This window comes from Chiloscyllium plagiosum, unplaced genomic scaffold (genome assembly GCF_037043375.1).
Source record: "Chiloscyllium plagiosum isolate Xiang-an unplaced genomic scaffold, Cpla_swu_hap1 HiC_scaffold_4, whole genome shotgun sequence".
NCBI lineage: Eukaryota > Metazoa > Chordata > Chondrichthyes > Orectolobiformes > Hemiscylliidae > Chiloscyllium > Chiloscyllium plagiosum.
Genome location: NW_028270142.1, coordinates 117,442,094 through 117,462,197, shown reverse-complemented (window position 1 = coordinate 117,462,197; position 20,104 = coordinate 117,442,094). Strand labels below are relative to the sequence as shown.

General features: G+C 39.5%; 1 protein-coding gene across 1 annotated transcript in view; it reads right to left on the bottom strand.

The window, feature by feature from the left end:
• The window catches only part of tg (thyroglobulin), a 367,649-nt gene that overhangs the window by 105,810 nt on the left and 241,735 nt on the right, over positions 1-20,104 (bottom strand). Inside the window, exon 44 of the mRNA XM_087985879.1 lies at positions 1,641-1,805. Coding sequence (XP_087842005.1) covers positions 1,641-1,805 — 165 coding nt within the window. The remainder of the gene's footprint in view (positions 1-1,640; positions 1,806-20,104) is intronic.

Below are 20,104 nucleotides of genomic sequence, written 5' to 3'. Positions count from 1 at the left end.
GCAATGGGAATCTGGAATTCACTGCCTGTAGGCTTGGTAGAGACAGAATCCTTCAAAACATTTATGAAATATGAACTTGTGATGCCAAGGTATACAAAGCACTGCGCAAAGTGTTGGAAAAAGAGATGAGAATAGTTAGTTGCTTGTTTTGACCACTGCAGACATGATGGGCTGAATGGCCTCTTTCTGTGCCATAGATCTTTATGACTCTAATATTCTGATGAACCATTCCAAATCCTGTAGTAAATTGACTGCTGAATGACTCAATTTTACCTAAACAAATCTGTGGATTTGAGTGTGTTAAAACGCTGGGGTAAAGTCTGATAAAATGGTTTACAATCAAATCCTGCCTTCAGTGGTTATTCTGACCTTAACCTTGCATGTTGTGCAGATGGACAACCAATCCAGTCCAAGGGGATGAATTGGAACTTCAAATATGCTGATGAGACTCTGAGTTTCTTTGTTATTCAGGTCTTTAAATTTAACTCTGATTGACAGGGTTTCCAACCTGAGCTTACTTCAGGTGGTTTCAGGAGGCGAATGTCTTCACAGCTACCTCCTGGATCAAGGTGCTTCATCTGTAAAACTTGAAGAATAAGGAATCCTTGCTCATGGCTCATCACTGAGATTCCTCCATGTCAATCCCTCTTTTTCCCTTTCCTGAAGGCCAAGGCCCCAAATTCCACTCCCCTTGGCCCTTTTTCTGACCCAAATGCATGTGAGCCCCAAATCCCATTCCTCAATTTGAGGCCCCAATCCCTCTCCTTAGCCTTTGAACTTTGACCCCCCCACCCCTCTCCAAACATTTGACTCTTGTGCACCATCCAACACTCTGAAAAGTCTCAACACCAATCCACCTCTTCACCACCACTGGACATGTAACCTCCCACTTCAATTCCTCCATCTCCATTGGTCTTTGGACTTGCTGCCTGCAGAAATTGGGACTGTGTGAAGGCAGCTGAACTTTTGTTGTTGCTGTTAATCTCAGATGTGTAAAGTACAACCTGCCCTCCTTCCTCCACACCTCTACTTTACCCCATCCTGGTAAAAAAAACGATAGTTGCTATTTCAGGCAAGTGACTTTTGGAATTGGAATTTTGGAATCCTGCACCATGTTGGCTAACCTGGAGATCCTTTCTGTCATTACAAAAATTCAGTCCAAAGTCTGAATCACATAATGCATCAAATTCCCCATAGTGATGTATACAGAAAATATAACCCCATTCAATTGGACGCTTACCACGACATGAACTAGTTCTTTGAAACAAATTTTTCCACTCCCTTGTTCTTTCTCTATTACCTTACAAAATGTTCTCCTTCAGGTATTTTTCAAATAACCTTTTTGAAAGTCACTACAGACACTGTTTCTATCACCTTTTTCAGGCAGTACTTTCCTATCATGGCAGTTCACTGTATATAAAAAAAAACTCAACTCTCCGCTCGTTATTTTCCCATTGGTACAGAAAAATGGAATGGAAAAAGTTCACAGATCATTTCATGAGAGTAGAATCAAGTCAAAAATCATGGCCCATATTCATGGTAAAAGAAATTAAGTTTTCTGGTTAGGAAATGCATACCGAAGCATGATTAACAATATAATCTAAATCCATTAGAAGTGTATTTAGTGTGTAGGTACCGACCTTGGTCTGTGCAGCGTTCAGGGTCAGTGCGGGTAGAGCACGGAGACAGGGTAATAAGATTGTTTTGTTAAAGGGTGGACAACCAACTTCTTCAGCCAATTTGGTGATTTGCTGCTGGGCTCTCTTCTTACTCATCACAGCACTCGGAGACAAGGCTGATCCTCCCTTAATAATGCAAAGGAAATACAAGGAATACAAGGTGAACCAGTACAGAGACAGATCTGATTTGCTTAATTTAGTCAACTAATTTCCGAGTAACCCAAACAGAGAAAAAAAGAACTCTGTACATATAATGTGTCACATCAAGTCACATTCTCTCAACTGCTTTGGTGAAAGTTTTAATAATCTCTTTTAATTTCTGTTATTCTTTTCTCTGTAGGTGCTGGGATGATGGTAAACGTTTAAAACCTGATGGTAGCTGAGAGAAGGGACATCACAGTGTGGTAAAGGAGCTGAAATTCCTGGAAAATAATGAAATAAAACAGGTGACGCTTCCTCTTGAGATATAAATATATATTATTTCACTAAAGACCCTTATGAGGTAATAGTTCGACTGAGCTCTAAAAATAACATATGCATGCCACACATCTTCTGACTATATTGGCTACATGTGTTTCCTTTATATAAGAGCTATGGAAAGCTGAACATGAAAGCACTTAATGGTTTAATGGTGCGAAATTTTGCATACGTTTTAGAAGGATAGAGGAAACGTTGGCAGAGCCAGAATTTAATGGCCATCCCTGTTTCCCTTGAGAAGTGGCACTATGTCTTCTTTATTCACATACACTCCATCATGCAGGAGGTCCTACAGTACTTGTAGGGAGAGTGTTCCAGAATTCTAATCCAGCCACAGTGAAAAGACAGGAAAGTAATTGACTTGAAGGACAGTTTGTTGATATGATGTGTGCATACAGGAGTTGTCCTTGTCTACGCAGACGACAGAGGTCTTACTGTAAATAACAAATGCTAGAGATCAGAGCAGGACACACAGCAGCCACAGAGAGAGAGCAAGTTAATGTTTTGAGTCTAGATGATTCTTCATCTAGGCTCGAAACATTAGCTTGGTCTGTCTCTATGGGAGCTGTCTGACTCGCTGTGATCTCCAACATTGGTTGTTTTCAGTACAGATTCCAGCATTTGCAGTAATTTGCTCCTACAGAGGTCTTGCTGAGGTGCATTTTGATGAATCCTTGCTGACTTCCAGCTCCTCAGAGTTGGACAAATAGCCGAGACCACGGGTGTCAATGGATCACTTGGTCATGGAGAGCTGCTCTGTTCTTATGGCCACCCTTTCGATACGACAGTTGGAGACATTTTCTGAACATTTCTTCTTTTCTTAGCTTCAGGAATTTGAGGAAAGATATTAATTACCTGAGACGTACTAATACAAAACAGATGAAGAATTCAATCTCAGTTCCCTTTATTTGAATATATGCTTCATCCTTGTGTGATGAAGCTGCTCCTTTAACAAGATTATATTGTCCTTGGCTCCTTTTTTCAGAGAGGTTACAAATGACTCAAACTCCGAAAAGTCTGTGGGTTGAAGGGTTTTAGGGCCAATTCAATAATAGCTAACAGATACTGCCTCAGACAGAAGGCTTTCAAGCTTAAAAAAATGTACAATGAAAGGGGGGTGGCCCATTGTCCCAGCTTAGCTTTTCTCTGGTTTGGTTTGATTTTTAGGAATAGTGTGGAAAAAGCTGCTGGACTCAATGAAGCAGGTCCAGGCTAGTATTCTCTGTGACTTCTATCCTGTATGAACCTATGTTTGAGCTTTCCTTTTGTGCCAAGGAGTGTTTATTGGGATTGTTGCAAGTATTTGGAATAGCATCATTAAGTTGGGATGATCTGTTGGTTTTTCAGAGAGGTTAATGTTTTCTGTATTCTGCTTTCTGTTATTTGTGTTTCATTCAGTAATCTTGTAAATAAATTCTAATTTGTTCAAAACTAGGTGGTTTGACCAGTGGCATTTCTCCTGGAATATCCACTTTCCACCTGCTTAAAACAACTAGCAAAGTTAGGTCTGGGCTACTTTCGTGAAATGTTTTGAGGGAGATCTGGCCTGGTCCATGACATCCATCTGCTTACACCATAATGCTCATGATACTCAAGATACTAGGAAATACATTTCACAAAATGGGTCCAGTATACTTTGAACTTTATGACCAGTGGGTGGCTTTGAGTTTGGCATATTAATCATTTATTCTCAAGTTTCTGCTAGTGGAAGCTTACAAGATGTCTCTTTCAGAGCTCACTGAGAAATCTATGGGAAAAACAGAAGGTTTATAAGACACAAATATTTCAAATCTGGGGATGACATTTATGGATTGCTTCAGCTTCAGTCTTATACATTATTGTGTAATTTGAGCCATCTATTCCCTGAAGGTCTTACAGCCTTGAAACAGGCACTCAAGAATCTGCTATTGTGCATTTTGATTGAGTATGATCCTAATGCTTGCTAATTATCAATATCCTGTTACAATCTAATGTATTGTAATGCTAAACATAAAAGGACAAGACTGTATGAACAATGTTTGTCAGCATTGTCTCTTTTAGGGCTTCACTTTCAGTGATTCACTTTACATCTTTCAAAGCCTGTGATTTTTCAGGTTTTGACATTATAAACTTTTGCGCCTTTACCTCAGATGCCTTCCTTGCATAAAACACAACCTCTCATGTGATGTGAATCAGTGTGTGTGCCCTCCTATGTCTGATACCAGATAGCCATACTGAGTCCAAGTCACAAACAAATATAAACTCCCACTGTATTCATCTTACTAGCCATGGCAAGGAAAGTGATAGAACAGAGACCCTACCAGACAATAGGTATATAATTAAAATTATTATATATTAATGAATAAATAGGTAAAAAAACACTAACAAAAACAGAAAGATAATAAATTATATAAAACATGGTAATTCCTATTGTAACATTGATAAAACAAACTATAACTATTTTTAACTCACCGCCAAACCAGAAATGAGAAGCAGAAAGGGGTAAATACTCAATCCTTGTTGATTTCAAATCAATAGAAAAGTTCCCTGGAAGAGAGACCCAGCCCATTTTGCAGTTTGCTCCTCACTGGCAGTGGCAACAGCATCTGACCGGAAAACCAATAATCCTGGGCAGAGCACTGTTTCCAAGTGGCTGCAGTATTTGGCAGCTTGGCCAGTCTCTAGGCACAAAACATGGTAAGGCTGAGGCTTTTGTAGATTTTTGGGAAGGATGGACCTTAAGTGATAGCATCTAAGGTCGTATTTTGCAGAGACCAAAGAAATAACTCTCCTCTTCCTGGTCTCACAAATATTAAGGAGAAAGTGAGGACTGCAGATGCTGCACTTTTCCAGCAACACATTTTCAGCTCACAAATATTAAGTCAAACTTAAGTTACATGGCCTTTTGCTTGGCACCCAGTGAAGCCTGTGCAGAACATATGTGATGAACTTCAGCCTCAGTTAACTCCTAAAATGCTAACTGTATTCCTATACGTGGTTGAGAGTGTGTTGCTGGGAAAGCATAGCAGGTCAGGCAGCATCCAAGGAGCAGGAGAATTGATGTTTTGGGCCTAAGCCATTCCTGATGAAGGTCTTATGCCCGAAAAGTCGATTCTCCTGCTCCTCGGATGCTGCCTGACCTGCTGTGCTTTCCCAGCAACACACTCTCGACTCTGATCTCCAGTATCTGCAGTCCTCACTTTCTCCTGTATTTCTATACGTGCCATGAGAACACAATGTTACATTAATCTAACCCAAGCCTGCTATGTCTGCCCAAATGAGATCTTTTGGGAATACAGCATCAGCGACATTGTCACCAGGATTGGGACAATATGTTGTACCAGACCATTTTCACAGTGCCCTCTTTTTGCAGGTTGAGAGGCTTCAAATTTCAGGTAATGATGTCCTGAATCAACCAGCAGGAAACCTTTCTTTGCTGGAGGGACAAGGCAATATACCAAGATATGTATGATGCAAAGACTGTGATTCTGTGCAAGAATAAGGGGACTACAGCAAATGTATCAACCGCAGAGGTATCTCCCTGCTGAACAGCTTGGGTAAAATATTCTGTCTCTTGCACTTGTCAGATTGCAGATTCTAATTGAAATTCCAATTGGTGTCAGAACTGGAAGGTTTATAGTTGACATGATTTTCTCAGTTTGACACCTGCAAGAGTAATGTTGTGGACAAGAGAGACTACCCCCATCACTGATTTCACCAAGGCATTCACCCACGTAACCACAGGTCTATTTCAACCGCTGGAGTAAAGTGGCTCCCCACTAAACCTACGCAATATGACGACCTCTTTCCATGACAAGTTGATGGGTAAAGTCTGCTCTGATGGGTCAGTGTTTGAATTTGTGAAATTTGCAGTGGTATCAAACAGGGCTATATCCTGGCACTGATGCTAATTGGCATATTCTTCCCTTTGTTTCTGTTATTGCCTCTGGTCATCAATGTAGGTATTGTCATATTGTAATCTGAGTGATTGAGGTATAGTGCCACCAGTAGTCTTCCTTTCTGTGCTGAGTCAAAGGCCAATCTGAAAGCCATAAACTTTAAATCTGTACTGAAAATGTGTTACTGGAAAAGCGCAGCAGGTCAGGCAGCATCCAAGGAGCAGGAGAATCGACGTTTCGGGCATGAGCCCTTTTTCAGGAATCTATACCCTTGTGTTCTTGTTCCTTTTGCAAGTGAGAACAGCTTCTCCCTGGCTAGTTTATTCAGCTCATTCATGAATTTGTAAAATCTCTTCTCATCGTTCTTTTCATAAAGAACAATAACTTTATCAATCTATCCTCATGACTGAAGTTTCCACTCCTGAAGCTATTATTGTAAGTTTCTTCTGTATTCTCTTCAATACATTCACAACTTTCCTATAAAGTGGTGCCCACAACTGCACACCATATTTCAGCTGATGTCTAATAAGTGTCTTATACATATTTACCAACAGCTATTTGCTCTTGCAATCTATGCCTCTATTAATAAAGCAATTGACAGTGCATACTTTTTTAACTGCTCTCCACCTGCTCTGATACCGTCAATGATACATGCAGATATAAACTTAAGCCGCTTTGCTCCTGCACCCACTTTTGAATTGTATCTCAATTTTAGGTTGTCTTTTAATACTCTTCCTATCAACATGCATTTCCTCACATTTCTCGGCATTGAAACCGCATCTGCCACCTATCCGCCCACTACACCAGCCTTCCAATATTATTTTGGAAATCTACGCTTTCTTCCTCACAATTTCACGTCCGATAAACAATGTCTGTACTTCTCGATGGCTTTCACCAGTTGCGCAGAATTTATTAACTTCATTATGATAAGTACAAAAGAGGTTTGAGCGAGATCATATTGGACTCAAAATGTTAACTCTGTTTCTGTCTCCACAGATGCTGCCACACCTGCTGAGTTTCTCCAGCACTTTCTGTTTGAGTCTGAATTGAAACTGTACACAGATGTGACAATATGCACGTGCCACACACATCGTGGTAAGCACACAAGTTTCCTCGGTCTCAAAAGGTCAAGTCTAACATTTATTTCCCCATCATCCGTTATCTTGAGTTTGATAAAATTAAGTAGTTTGTGAAGGGTCAGCCTAAAAACAGAAGTTGCTGGAAAAACTCAGCAGGTCTGGCAGCATCTGTGAAGAGAAATCAGAGTTAATGTTTAAAGTCTGGTGATCCTTCCTCAGAACTTAAGTGTCAGATATATTGGGGTAACATACGCTACAGACCAGATTATGACTCTAGATTTCCTTCTCTGAAGGGCATTAACAAACAAGTTGCATTATTATAATTTAACTGAGAACAACTCTTTATTTCTAATATTTTTGTTTAAACTGAATTAAATTTTCAACCTGCCATTTTTTAGACTCCAGAAATATGCATAGATAGGGCTATGACTTTGTCATGAGGAGGAACGTAAAAATGAATAAATGCAGAATTTAACACGAATATCATGTGATTGTATATATTTATGTTTAGCTCATTGTGTGATTTTCTGATATAAAGAAAATGTGTGTGGTTAGTATATTCCCAGAAACTGTGATACCATCATTTTGTCACAGCTGTAAACAGAGTTAACTCAGACTCAAACATCATTTTTCTCTTTATTCTTTGATGAGATATGGTCACTGGCAGGACCAGTGCTCATTGCCCACCACTAACTGTTCTTGAACTAAGAATCAAACACATTGTTGTGGATCCGAAGTCACATGTAGGCCATGGGGAGGTGATGGCCTAGAGGTATTATCACTAGACAGAGAGCCAGGTTCAGATCCTGCTGTGGCAGGTGGTGGAATTTGAATTTAATTAAAATCTGGAATTAAGAATCCAATGATGACCGATAAACCATTTCTAATTATCAGGGGGAATGAAAAACAATCTGATTCACTAATATGCTTTGGGGAAGGAAGCTGCCATCCTTACCTGGTCTGGAATACATGTGACTCCAGACCCACAGCAATGTGGCTGACTTTCAACTGCCCTCTAAATGTTGCCCTCATCCCATGACCAGGTAAGGTTGGCAGATTTCCTTCTCTAAGAATAATATTATGAAACAAATGTGTTATACAACAATTGACAGTGGCCTTCAATCTTTTAAGCTTTTAATTTCAGGTTTATTAACTCAATTCCAAGTTCACCATCTAGTGTGGTGGAATTCAAACCTATCACCCTGAGAAGTTAATCAAAAAAACTGAGGATGCTGGCACTCGGAAACAAAAACAGAAATTGCTGGAGAAATTCGGCAGGTCTAGCAGCAGTTGTGCAGAGAAAGCAGGTTCAAAATTTTTGGGCTCAGTTGCCTTGCTTCAGTTTGAGTTCTGAAACGTGTCACTGGACCTGAAGTGTTGACTCTGTTCTCTCCATAGATGGTAGAGGACCTGCAGAGTTTCTCCAGCAATTTCTGTTTTTGTGCCCAGGCCATTAGCCTGGTTCTCTGGATTAGTGATTCAATGGTAATAACAAGCTACCACCAACTCCCTCTAAACTGTCTGGGTGGCATCAAGTTGAAGCCATTGCCCTACTTACTTTAGTTTTAGCTCAAGTATAGTCAGAACTTTCCCGAAATGGTCAGTGAGCCCTGAACTGAAAGTTAATTAGGACAATCGAAAATAAATCCTGGGCTGTGTTGCCTATGTAAAATCGTAGACTGTAATAATTTTTAAAAGCTAAGTCACTTCTAACCTCTTTTGTTTCTAAAGGCAGTGACATTTTAGAGCATAACCCTACAGAATAAAGATCAGGGGTGAAAATCTTGGCTGATTTTTCCTTCCTTCCTTTTACATCGAGTGCTGACACCAATTATAGCATGTCCTTCTACAAACTATGCATAGACTAGTTAGTTCAGCTCAAATGTAAAAGAGGAAGTAGTGAGTCAACAGTGAAGACAAGGAGAAATTCTTTTCCCAAAAGGCATTTCATAATAAGTGAAAATTATAAAAATGAATGGTGTAAAAGTATCAAGTAGATTTGTAGACAATGGAGACCGGAAGATAGGAGAGCAAATTCAGCAGAACTGCTTCAGAAGCTGAGACATTGGGAGTGAACAATCAGGACTGTTGCCCTGGATTTTCCAATTCCCAGACCATCATTATGCCAGCATGATGGGAGTTGTGCATGTGATCCTACGGAATGCCTATTGAAATAGACTCTGTAGGGATTGCTCCAGGAAACTGAAGATTCTGCTGGACAATTCCTCTACTCTTGGAACATCAGACGGTTATGATAAAATTAAGTAAAAGCAAAATGATACAGCTGCTGGAAATCTGACACAAATGCAAAGGAGTCTGGAGAAACTTAGCAGGTCTGGCATCATCTGTAAAGAAAGAAACAGACTGAATGTTTCAAGTCCAAAAAGACTCTTCTTAAGAATTGAAAAGGAGTATAATTACGTAAATATTTACTGAGGAAAGCTTAGACTATTAAGTACTTACTTTCATTCTGAGCAGCTATTCAATTGACTTCATCCTTACCCCACACACCAACAACTCTGCCTCTCTCAGACGCTCCAGATCCTGACCTAACACCATGCCCCCCTCCAGGACATGACACTTAAAACCACAACTAGACTTTCGGAGCTGATTTACCTGCCCTCTCCATTAATTCATGCACATTGACTCCAGGTTATGGAACTAGGCTTGCCCTCATTGCTGGCTCAAACATCAATGTAAACTGCATTGGTAATATTTTTAATTTTAAAAAATATTGCAGCAATCATTCAGCAACCTTGGCTTTTAAACAAGGTATTTTCCCATTTCAGCCCACAATAAAAATACCAAAAATAAAATTTTACATCTCGCCACACTTAAAGATAACATTATTTCCAAAATACCATATGTTACAAAATATGCGATACACAAACAACAAAACACAAGGCTTACATCCATCTTTCTTCCTTTCTCTTGTACAACCTGATACAATCTGAGCACTGCCTGCGATTCTGAACCTTTGCACTTCAGACTACAGCAGCTGATTGTTGTGAAGAGGGAGCGTGGTTTTCTCATCCTGACAGGTCTGCACGACTGGCTACTGTCAGAATGGAAGTATGGCTCTGCAATTCTGATGAGGCTCTGATTGGAGTCTCTTGTCCTGTGCTCACTTCCATAACATCCTTCCTTTGACATTCAATAGTGTTAGCATCACTGAATCTCAACTAACAATATCCTGGGGGTCACCATTGACTAGAAACTCAACTAGACTCACCAAATGAACACAATAGTTACAAAATCAGGTCAGAGGCTTTGGAATGCCTCAGAGAGTAATTCACCTCCTGACTCCCCAAAGCCTGTCCACTATCTACAAGCACAAGTCAGGAATGTGATCTCATACTCCCCATTTGCCTGGATGAGTGCAGCTCCAACAACACTCAAAGAGTTTAACACCATCTAAGAAAAAGCAATCCCTTTGATTGGCACCACACCCACAAACATTCAGTCCCTCCAAAACCAATGTTCCATAGGAGCAGTCTGTATTATCACTGCAGAAATTCATCTTAGACATTCACCTCATCCTCAGACAGTGGCCTTTCAAACCCATGACCACTTCCATCTCAAAGGACAAGGGAAGCAAATACATGGGAACACCATCAGCAAGCTCCCCTCTCAGCCACTCACCATTCTGACTTGGAAATATATTGCTGTTCTTTCATTGTCACTGGGTCTAGATCCTGGAACTCCCTCCCTAATGGCATTGTGGATCTACCTATAGCACATGGAATGCGGAGGTTCAAGAAGTCAGCTAACCTTTTCAAGGACAGTTAGGGACAGGCAATAAATGCTAACCACCCAATGACATCCTGACCCATGAGGGAATGAAACAAAAAGGCAGAGTGGTGACCTAGGTCTGTTTGTCACTTCTCAGAAATTCCAGCCCAAAGTGACTGCAGCTTGACTCTTCATTATTCCTTCCATCTGATGAATTTTGACTTTAGGAGAGCAGTCTTACTCAATTTTCATATGCTGATAATTTAGATTTATGAAGACTGATCTACCACATTTTCAAAATTTACCTGAAGCACACTTTCCAAAAAAAACCAACAAACATCAATGTCAATCTTGACCATGTTCATACCTCACTTGCTTTTGTAGTGGAGGTATGAATGCTGAGAAGTGGTGACTCAGTGGTCAGTTCACATACAGTTCACATAATATCGATCTAATGAATATGGCTGAGTCAGAGCAGATTGGATTAGCAATGAATGTACGTTGATGAAATTTGAGTGCTTAAGAACTTCTGAGTTGTTTCTGTCTGTTAAGTGTTGTCCAGGTCTTACCACTGGAAATGACGGCATGACTCAATTGATTTGCTGTTTAGTGCTTTGCGTCTTGTAGTTGTTGTTCCATACCCTCATTCAGATTGCATATAACAAATAAAGCATTTGTAATGAGTGAGTTGATTATAGCGCAAAGTGATACAATCGGTGGTGATTTTTTAATTTGGATTTGTAAAACTATCAACACTCTCCAGTGTAACATTGCCACTGCAGATAAATCAGTTTGTCAATCTCCTGGACCATGATATTTATTTTTCTCAATGATGATGATCATACCAAACTCTTTACAGACATGAAGCCTGTCCATCGTTCCTCAATATTGAATGCTAATACAACACCATCAGTGACGAGCAACTCTCAGATGATGACATTATCTAACTTTGTCTTGGATCGCAGGCGAGCAAGACTGAACAACTTTCCATCAGTTCTCATTTATATGTAGCCATCTGTGATATAATGAAATGGTTCAGAGGTAGTTCATGTGAAGTTGCATTGAATCTTACACATTCAGACAATATCATACAGTCTTCAGGAGAAGAATCAAGCAGTCTAGCATGAAGTCCCAGTGGAGACAAATATGTCTTCTCTTAAAGAATTACAACTCACTTGTTCAATGTAACCTTTTTCCTTTTGCTAAATGCATAAAATACCTGTTGTATTTATGAAACATGTGCTTCTTCTTGCTAAGCATCCCCCGTGGCTTCTTCATAAGAAGCAAGAACGATATGAGAAAAAGCTTTCTCACACAGAAATAGTTAGGGTATAGAATGCATTGTCTGGAAATGTGGAGGTAGCAAGTTCCCATGAGACATTAAGAGGGTCTTGGATGATTATTTGAAAAGAAACGATGTGTATGGACACGGGGAAGAGTTGGGAGATTGACACTCAGAAATGATGCTTATTTGAATAGTCATTGAAGACACAATGGGCCAAAGGGCATATTTCTGTACCACAACAATCCTGTAATCCTGTAAAGGAAATAATTCATTTTGCATACAATAAAATGGGAAATCTTCAGTTTATCCACAGAAGAATGGAAATGTCCATTTTGGTTGCAAAAGGCAGGAAACTTCCATTTTGACTGAAGCAAATGTGGGAAAATCCTTAGTAAGCAGCACATATATTGCTGTATTACAGAATTTGAAACTTTAAAAGAATGAATTAAGCCAGAATATTTGTACTGTACAATGTCCTTAAAGCAAGGAAAACAAAACACCACTGCTGTACTGAAAAAAGAAAGAATCTGGTTGGGAACAAGACTAAAACATTATTAACATAAGACAGTTAAAAACCTTTAAACTAAGAGAAGTAAATAACCACATTGGGAATAAATGGCAGAAAATATAATACTGCCAGGCAGATTTAATCTCTGAGATGAGCAACATGATGGCTCAGTGGTTAGCACTGCTACCTCACAGCACCAGGGTCCTAGGTTTGATTCCAACCTCAAACGACTGTTTGTGTGGAAGTTACACATTGTCCCCATGCCTGCATGGGTTTCCTCCAGGTGCTCCAGTTTCCTCCCACAGTTCAAAGATGTGAAGGTTAGGTGGATTGGCCAATGGGAGGTATAGGGTTGCTGGGATAGGGTAATGGGGTGAATCTGGGTGGGATGCTCTTTGGACAGTCTGTGTGGATTTGTTGGTCCAAATGGGATTCTATGAAAAAAGATAGAACCCAAGATTGGGCATGCTGCAAAAAAACAATTCTTAAGATACCATATTGCTTTGAACCTTGACAATAAATCACAAGACAAACAAGTAAAAGTATTATTTTATTCAATAGGAACTACAGCTGATGATATTATAGCTGGTCAAGGCATAAAAGGCAGCACAGGCACTTTTTAAGAAGCTCTACCAGTTTCAACAATGATTTTAATCTGAAATCAAGTAAAGCTTTTGAAAGAACGCAATTTAACATTGACGTTCAGTATCTAAGGAAATCAACAGGATAATTGTCATAATTCATGGCTACAATCTGGCAGAATTATTCAATTGAGCATGTTCTATGATGAACATGTGTGTGCTGAAGACAAATATATGGCCATTATTTATAACTTCAAAACATAAAATGAGTGGAAACGCTATCAGCTAAACTTACGTACAAATCTGTTTATCGTGATCCACACACCATTGCCACAATAAAAGAATTGCCCACCATGTTTCCCACTAGTATTCTCTCCTCTTGTCTTCTGAAAGCTTTAATTTCTTCCTAAGGTGTAGCCATAATAAGTTTCCTTGCTCAAATGACAAGTCTACATTATGAACTTCAAAATTATGCTATTTTCAGCAGTTGAAAACATTACAGCTAATGTCTAATATCTACTTATTTGAGGTCTTCATGGTCTGTATCATTATGCTTGTCACAAACTAAATTCATTGATCCATAGGAGAACGCTAAACATTTCTGCATGAAGTTATCTCCACTTTAACTCAAACCAATTAAAACTATCTTATGAGCCCTCCTCTCTTCTGTTCCAATGAAGATGTAAATGCTTTAAAATCAGCATGATATTTTGCAATTAACAACTGTGAATCCTGCTTAAAAGCAGTTATCATAGCAAAGAGATAAATATGCTCTTTCATTTATTGATGTTTTACAGTTATGTAGTTGGTTCATCTGCAACTGACGTCCAGACCGATAAACAAGTAACTCCATTAACTAAAGCCCTTATCATTTCTGTATTTATTTGGAAAGGTACATTCTTTTTTTCTCATTCTCTTGGCTCCATCTCCATCTATGGTTCATTCCTTCCCCCTCCCCCCAAACCCCTTTCTTTACCACATATACCAATCTTTTCCAAGCTACAATCAGTTCTGAAAAATGGTCAATGGACCCGAAACTTTCTTTCTCTCCACAGATGCTGCCAGACCTGCTGAGTTTCTTGAGCACTTTCTGTTTTTGTTACATCCTGTTTACGTTATTCTCAAAGTACACTTCATTCTAATGAAAATAATGTTACCAACTAAGGCACTCAACCGTAACAGTCTCTGGCACTGCGAGAATCATCACTGAGATTGTTTTAAGCCTTTGTCTTTAACATGAACCCTTTGTAAGGCTGATGTCTCAATAATGTATGTTGTTCCTGGCAACCAAAATGATTCTTTCCCCTTTTAACCCTAAAGTCCCTAATTTAATGAGGAGAATTGAAAAATAAGTTCTTCCATGGGTTTACATTTCAGAGTTCCTGTCACATATCAAAAATTCAGACAATGTGCTAGAGTGTACCATTTATGACCCACGTTACCTTCCATCACTCAATTAATACGTTCAGTGCTCTCAATCACAAATAGTAAAATAATCTGAAAGTATGTTGAAACCAAAACAGGAAATTCTTTCAGATTAGGACAGCCAGCATCTAAAATAGGGTTTTGTTGCAGGATTGTAAACAGAACATTAACCTGTACTGTCTCTTTCAAAATTAGTAGGAGAGCTGACTGAATCAGGATGCATAGCCAGCATTTTCCACTATATTACCTTTCTATTTTATAATGTAGGTGCCCTTAGAATGGACACACTTATCAATGGTCATCTCTACTTTCTCTGGGAAATTTGGCAGTGACCTTCCTCTTGTAGTGTTGATAAAATTGCTTAATATAGTAGGTCATTTTAGACATAGTTAAAAATTAGCTATGACAATGTGCGACAGGACTTCCATGTAGGCCAGATAACAGTAAGGATGATAGATGTCCTTAGTTAAAGGATATGAATGAACCAGTTTCCATGACATTGATTAGTGCCTACTATTAATGGATACAGTTGTACATTTCCAGTTTGTTAAACTGCATTCAAGTTCTCGATATACTCAATATTCTCTAGCTCAGGGGTGGCTGAACTTTACGGATAGTGCGAGGGTAACATTGCAGCAGCATTGCAATGAAAGTGCAGGCTAAGGTGTGGCATTGAAGTGCAGAAGCATCCCGTAAGTGGATTGGAAATATGCCATGAGGATTCTTAGAGACTGGAATGTCAGATGGCTAATGTCCAATGCCATTGCAGCACCAGTATTTGGTTCCCATGGAACATACCCTGAGATGTTAGTGCTCAGTGTCTGCCAAGGAGTTCCTTCAGTGTAAACAGTGAGCTGGATTCAACACTCTTGACTTCCATGCTGGGAATTCTCAATGTCGAGTTTAGTTAGCACACTTGATAACTCAGAAAACTGAATATTGCTGAGGTGTGTTCGGCTGTTAATAATGCAATAACAAGTAATTATTTCCCTTAATTGCCAACTCATTGCTGTCTAGCTTCTGCACTTGACAGATGCATAAAAGAGGCAGTGAGATGCTGCAGCATTGAGAAAGACCTTCACAGATTTCTTGAACAATCCTGCCCCAAATCTTGCCATAGCCCTTGGCACTCAGGCCCGTATAAGATTCTGCCGTTAAGAACCTTATTCAATTTCAGCATGGGTCCTGATGTACACCCAACAAAGATACTGGGTGAGTTTCTGTGGTTGGTGTAAGAACAAAGGGTGTTAGGTGGGGGGAAATAGATTATCATGAGTTGGAGCTAAATTGTCATTAGGGTTACAAATTGCCATTGGCTGAGGGTGATTGCTGGGGAGCAAAATGCGGCTTGGAGATTATGAGAGGTAATGGCAGTTGGGTGGAGGAACCCAAGTTTAGATGCATGAGGCAAAGGGAATGTGAAAGAATGAGGAGGTGTGAGGGGTGAAGGCTCAAGGGCTGTTTTCTGTTTGTGTCTTTTTCATATATTTGACAAAGTGCTGGATTACTACATTGGCCTATCACCCAGACCATCTCCAAGCTCTACAGCCTCCAAATGCATTCTAATTCTCATTAAACCTGGGCTTCCCCACAGAATGAAAACCTGCTTATCCCAGGCACTTTGCCTAGCTTGAAAGTATGGCTTATAACTTGGTTCAGCTTGCCATCACCTTTCACTGCATTTGTTCTTCATTCACATTTCCAGTTTCCCATTTCGCATTTTCAATTAAATAAAACAAAACTCAATTAAATATACAGAATGTATAGCTTAATCTGGTTGCACCACACATGAGCAAAGGATAGGCAACAGAATTGAACCTGTTTGCCGTAGACATCAATGTGTACTCAATAGTATCACTATCATCTTCAGAACCAATTAAGGATAAAGCTATCTTAGATCATGTTTTGTATAAAATGCAGAGTAACTAGTAAAATCATAGCAAAAAATCCACAGGAAATTAGTTCTCATAATGCAATTGAATATTACATTCAATTTGAAAATTATATATTCCAACCATAATTCTACTTCCAAACAAAGCTACTTGGATAGGTATGCAAGGAGACTTTGTAGGCTTTATGAGATAAATGGTGTAAAAGGCATGGCCATAGATAAATGCAGGAGGGTGGAATTTTATGAAGTCTGCAAAAGTGGGATATGTTGTATGCAGAATGACCAAATTAGGTGATGGTCAACATTTCACTTCCAAATAATGGGTTGAGAAGCAGATATGAAAACAGCTGCATGGTTATGGCATATCAAAACACACATAGTCTCCGACAAGCAAAACTAATGTCATTTACACAATACCTTGCAAGAACTGTAACAAACACTACCTTGGACAAACAGGCAGAAAATTAGCCATCAGGATACATAACAGCAACTAGCCACAAAAAAGACATGACCATCTCTCACTAGTATCTTTACATACAGATGAGGAAGGACACCACTTAGACTGGGACAACACATCCATCCCAGGACAAGTCAAACAGAGACATGCATGAGAATTCCTAGAAGCATGGCATTCCAACTGGAACTCTATCAACAAACACAGTGACTTGAGCCCCATTTACCACCCTCTGAGAAAAAGAACAGGAAACGGCATCACCACAGGAAATGATGTCACCAACCCAAGGAAACAGAAACACATAAATAGAAAGCAGGCCACTAACACCAGTGCTTCACTGGAGGCTCACTGATGATGTTACTTTATATGGTGACAAAACGTCTGAAAACGAACCTTCCAGCTCAGTGAGCAAACTTACTTCCAGTAGAATGAAAAAGTCAAGGAAATTTATATTAGCAGTGAAAAAAAATACTGGAGTAATTTAAGGGACTAAAATCCAACAAATTCCCAGGAATGTGACCTAAGTTATAGGGTTCTAAAAGAGATAGTTGCAGAGATAATGTTGCTTTAGTTATAATTTTTCCAAATTCTCTAGATTCTGGAATTGTTCCACCAGACTGCAAATTAGCAATTATAACTGCAATTAGGCAAATAGGTAATGAAAGCAGGAAGTTACAAATCAGTTAGCCAGATATTAGTCATCAGGAAAGAGCTGAAATCTAGAACATTGGAAGTCTTAATCATATATTTAGCAAAGCATTGTCTAATCAGACAAAATTAACATGGTCTTATAAGACATAAACCCTGTTTGACGTATATATTTGAGCTTTTTAAGATTAAGGTTAAACAGTAGATACGGTACATCTGGATTTCCAAAAGGAATTCAATAAGGTGCCACATAAAAGGTTAATAGGCATGATAGTGACTTCTAGAGTTGCGGATAAGATATCAGTATGGACATAGCATTGATTAAAGCTCTGGAAGCAAAATGTCAGCTCAGTGAATTATTGACAACTTGGTGGGCTGGTGGAAAGATACAAGTATCTGGACATGACCTCATCTATATTCACAAACTATAGTCATAACTTAGATAACCAGATAGTGAATACGTTATCTAAGCTGGCTGATGATACAAACTTAGACTATGAAAGCTGTGAAAAAGGCATATGGAAGGTGCAAAGTATCATAAGGTACAAAAGATCCAGTTAGGAGAGTAAGGAACAAGATTGCAAATCAAGTAAAAGATGGTGGTGGTGGTGGTGGTGGTGGTTGGGGTGGGGTTTGGCAGGCGAGGGAGGGTGGTGAAGTTACTCACTTCAGACATAAGAATAACAAAGCAGAAAACTGTAAAAAGTGTGAAATTTGTAAATGTTCACTTTCAGGGAAACCTGGGTGTCCTTTGCTGGCAAATCAGGATTTTAGCAAGCATGTACAGCAAGCAATCAGGAAGATAAACGACATCTTATTCTTTGTGACAAGGGGCTACAGATCTTGTTACAATCCTACAGGGCTTTGGTGAGACTGCCTCTAAAATACTCAGTGCAGTTTTGGCCTTCCTATTTAGGGAAGCAAATACTTGCAAGGGGTCACTGTATTGATTCCCAGGCAAGGTTGGCACGAGGCATGGTATGTGGTGAATCCATGCAGACACTACAACGAATGAATGGACATTGCAACAATCATCAGACAGAAATGTTCCCTCCCAGTCGGGCAACACTTCAAGGATATTCAGCCTTCAATCTTTGGGTAAGTGTCTTCCAAGGCAGCCTTTGAGAAACACAACACAAAATCACCAAGCAGAAACTGATAGCCAAGTCCTGTACCCATGAAGACAACCTCAACAGTGATCTTGGGTTCATGTCATGCTACATGTGACCCCAACACACTATTCTGCATTTGTAAAATCTTCCTTACTGTCCTGTTTTAACACGATCACCTTGATAATTTATTATGATTGCTCTATTTTAATTAGCTTGTACAATTTTGGATTACTTGTTACCTTGGATAGACCCTTGTCATGTGACTCTTATACTTATCATGTTATTTCAGCCATTTGGTTTGTCCCAGCACCACATTATGTTTAATTTTGCGTAATTATCTCTCTGCCTCAATTACTTGGATTATAACTCCTTCCCTTCAGTTACTACTCAGCTGTTGACACTTACACTGTCTGATACATTTTATCACCTGCAGAGGCTTATTATTCACTCTATTGACACTCCACTCGCACCATAGAGTCATAGAGTGACAGAGATGTACAGCATGGAAACAGTCCCTTTGTTCCAACTCGTCTATGCCAACCAGATATTCTAAACTAATCTAGTCTGTTGTATGTATGGACAGAGGTCAGACAGAGTGAAACACAACCAACAAGGTATCAGACAGAATTCTCTTTAGTGAGTTTGACACTCTCTCTGATGTTTGAACAAACACAATGTTAACTAACATACTTGAGTCCTTTTGCAATCTTTGTAAGCAAATGACCACAACAAAAGCATAGTCAATGAGGACCATAATGAATTGGCCATGTGAAATTGCCCATAGAGTTAGGTGCATTGGTTAGGGGAAGTGGATCTGGGTGGGTTACTCTTCGTAAGGTTGGTGTGGACTGGTTGGGCCGAAGGACCTGTTTCCACACTGTAGGGAATTTAATATCAGCTCCTAGAGTTGGCTCTCCAAGGGGGTGAATATATTTTATTTTCCGCAAATAGTGGAGCAATCCACCTACCCAAGAACAATTCAGTTGAATATCACAAGAAGCTGAAGTAAGGACTCAGGGTAAGAGATACTGGGCACAGCTATGCTGTTGGGCTACTACCAGTGAGCATGCAATAGTTGAAGCCATACAGATTAGGCCAGACCACTCATTGGTAAAAACATTGCTGAAGTGTTGTTGGGGGGGGTATTTGTCCCAGAAGGTGAGACTTGAAAGTTCCCATCAGATCGGAAGAATAGTAAATTTAGCTCATCTATTCAAAAAAGAAGGGAGATTGAAAGCAAGAATGGTATGGACCGGTAGCAATATGGTAAATGCTGGAATTCAGGAGGTTGGAGCTGAACACTTAGAAAATCTTAATGCAATTAGGCAAAGTCAACACGGTTTTGTTGAGGAAAT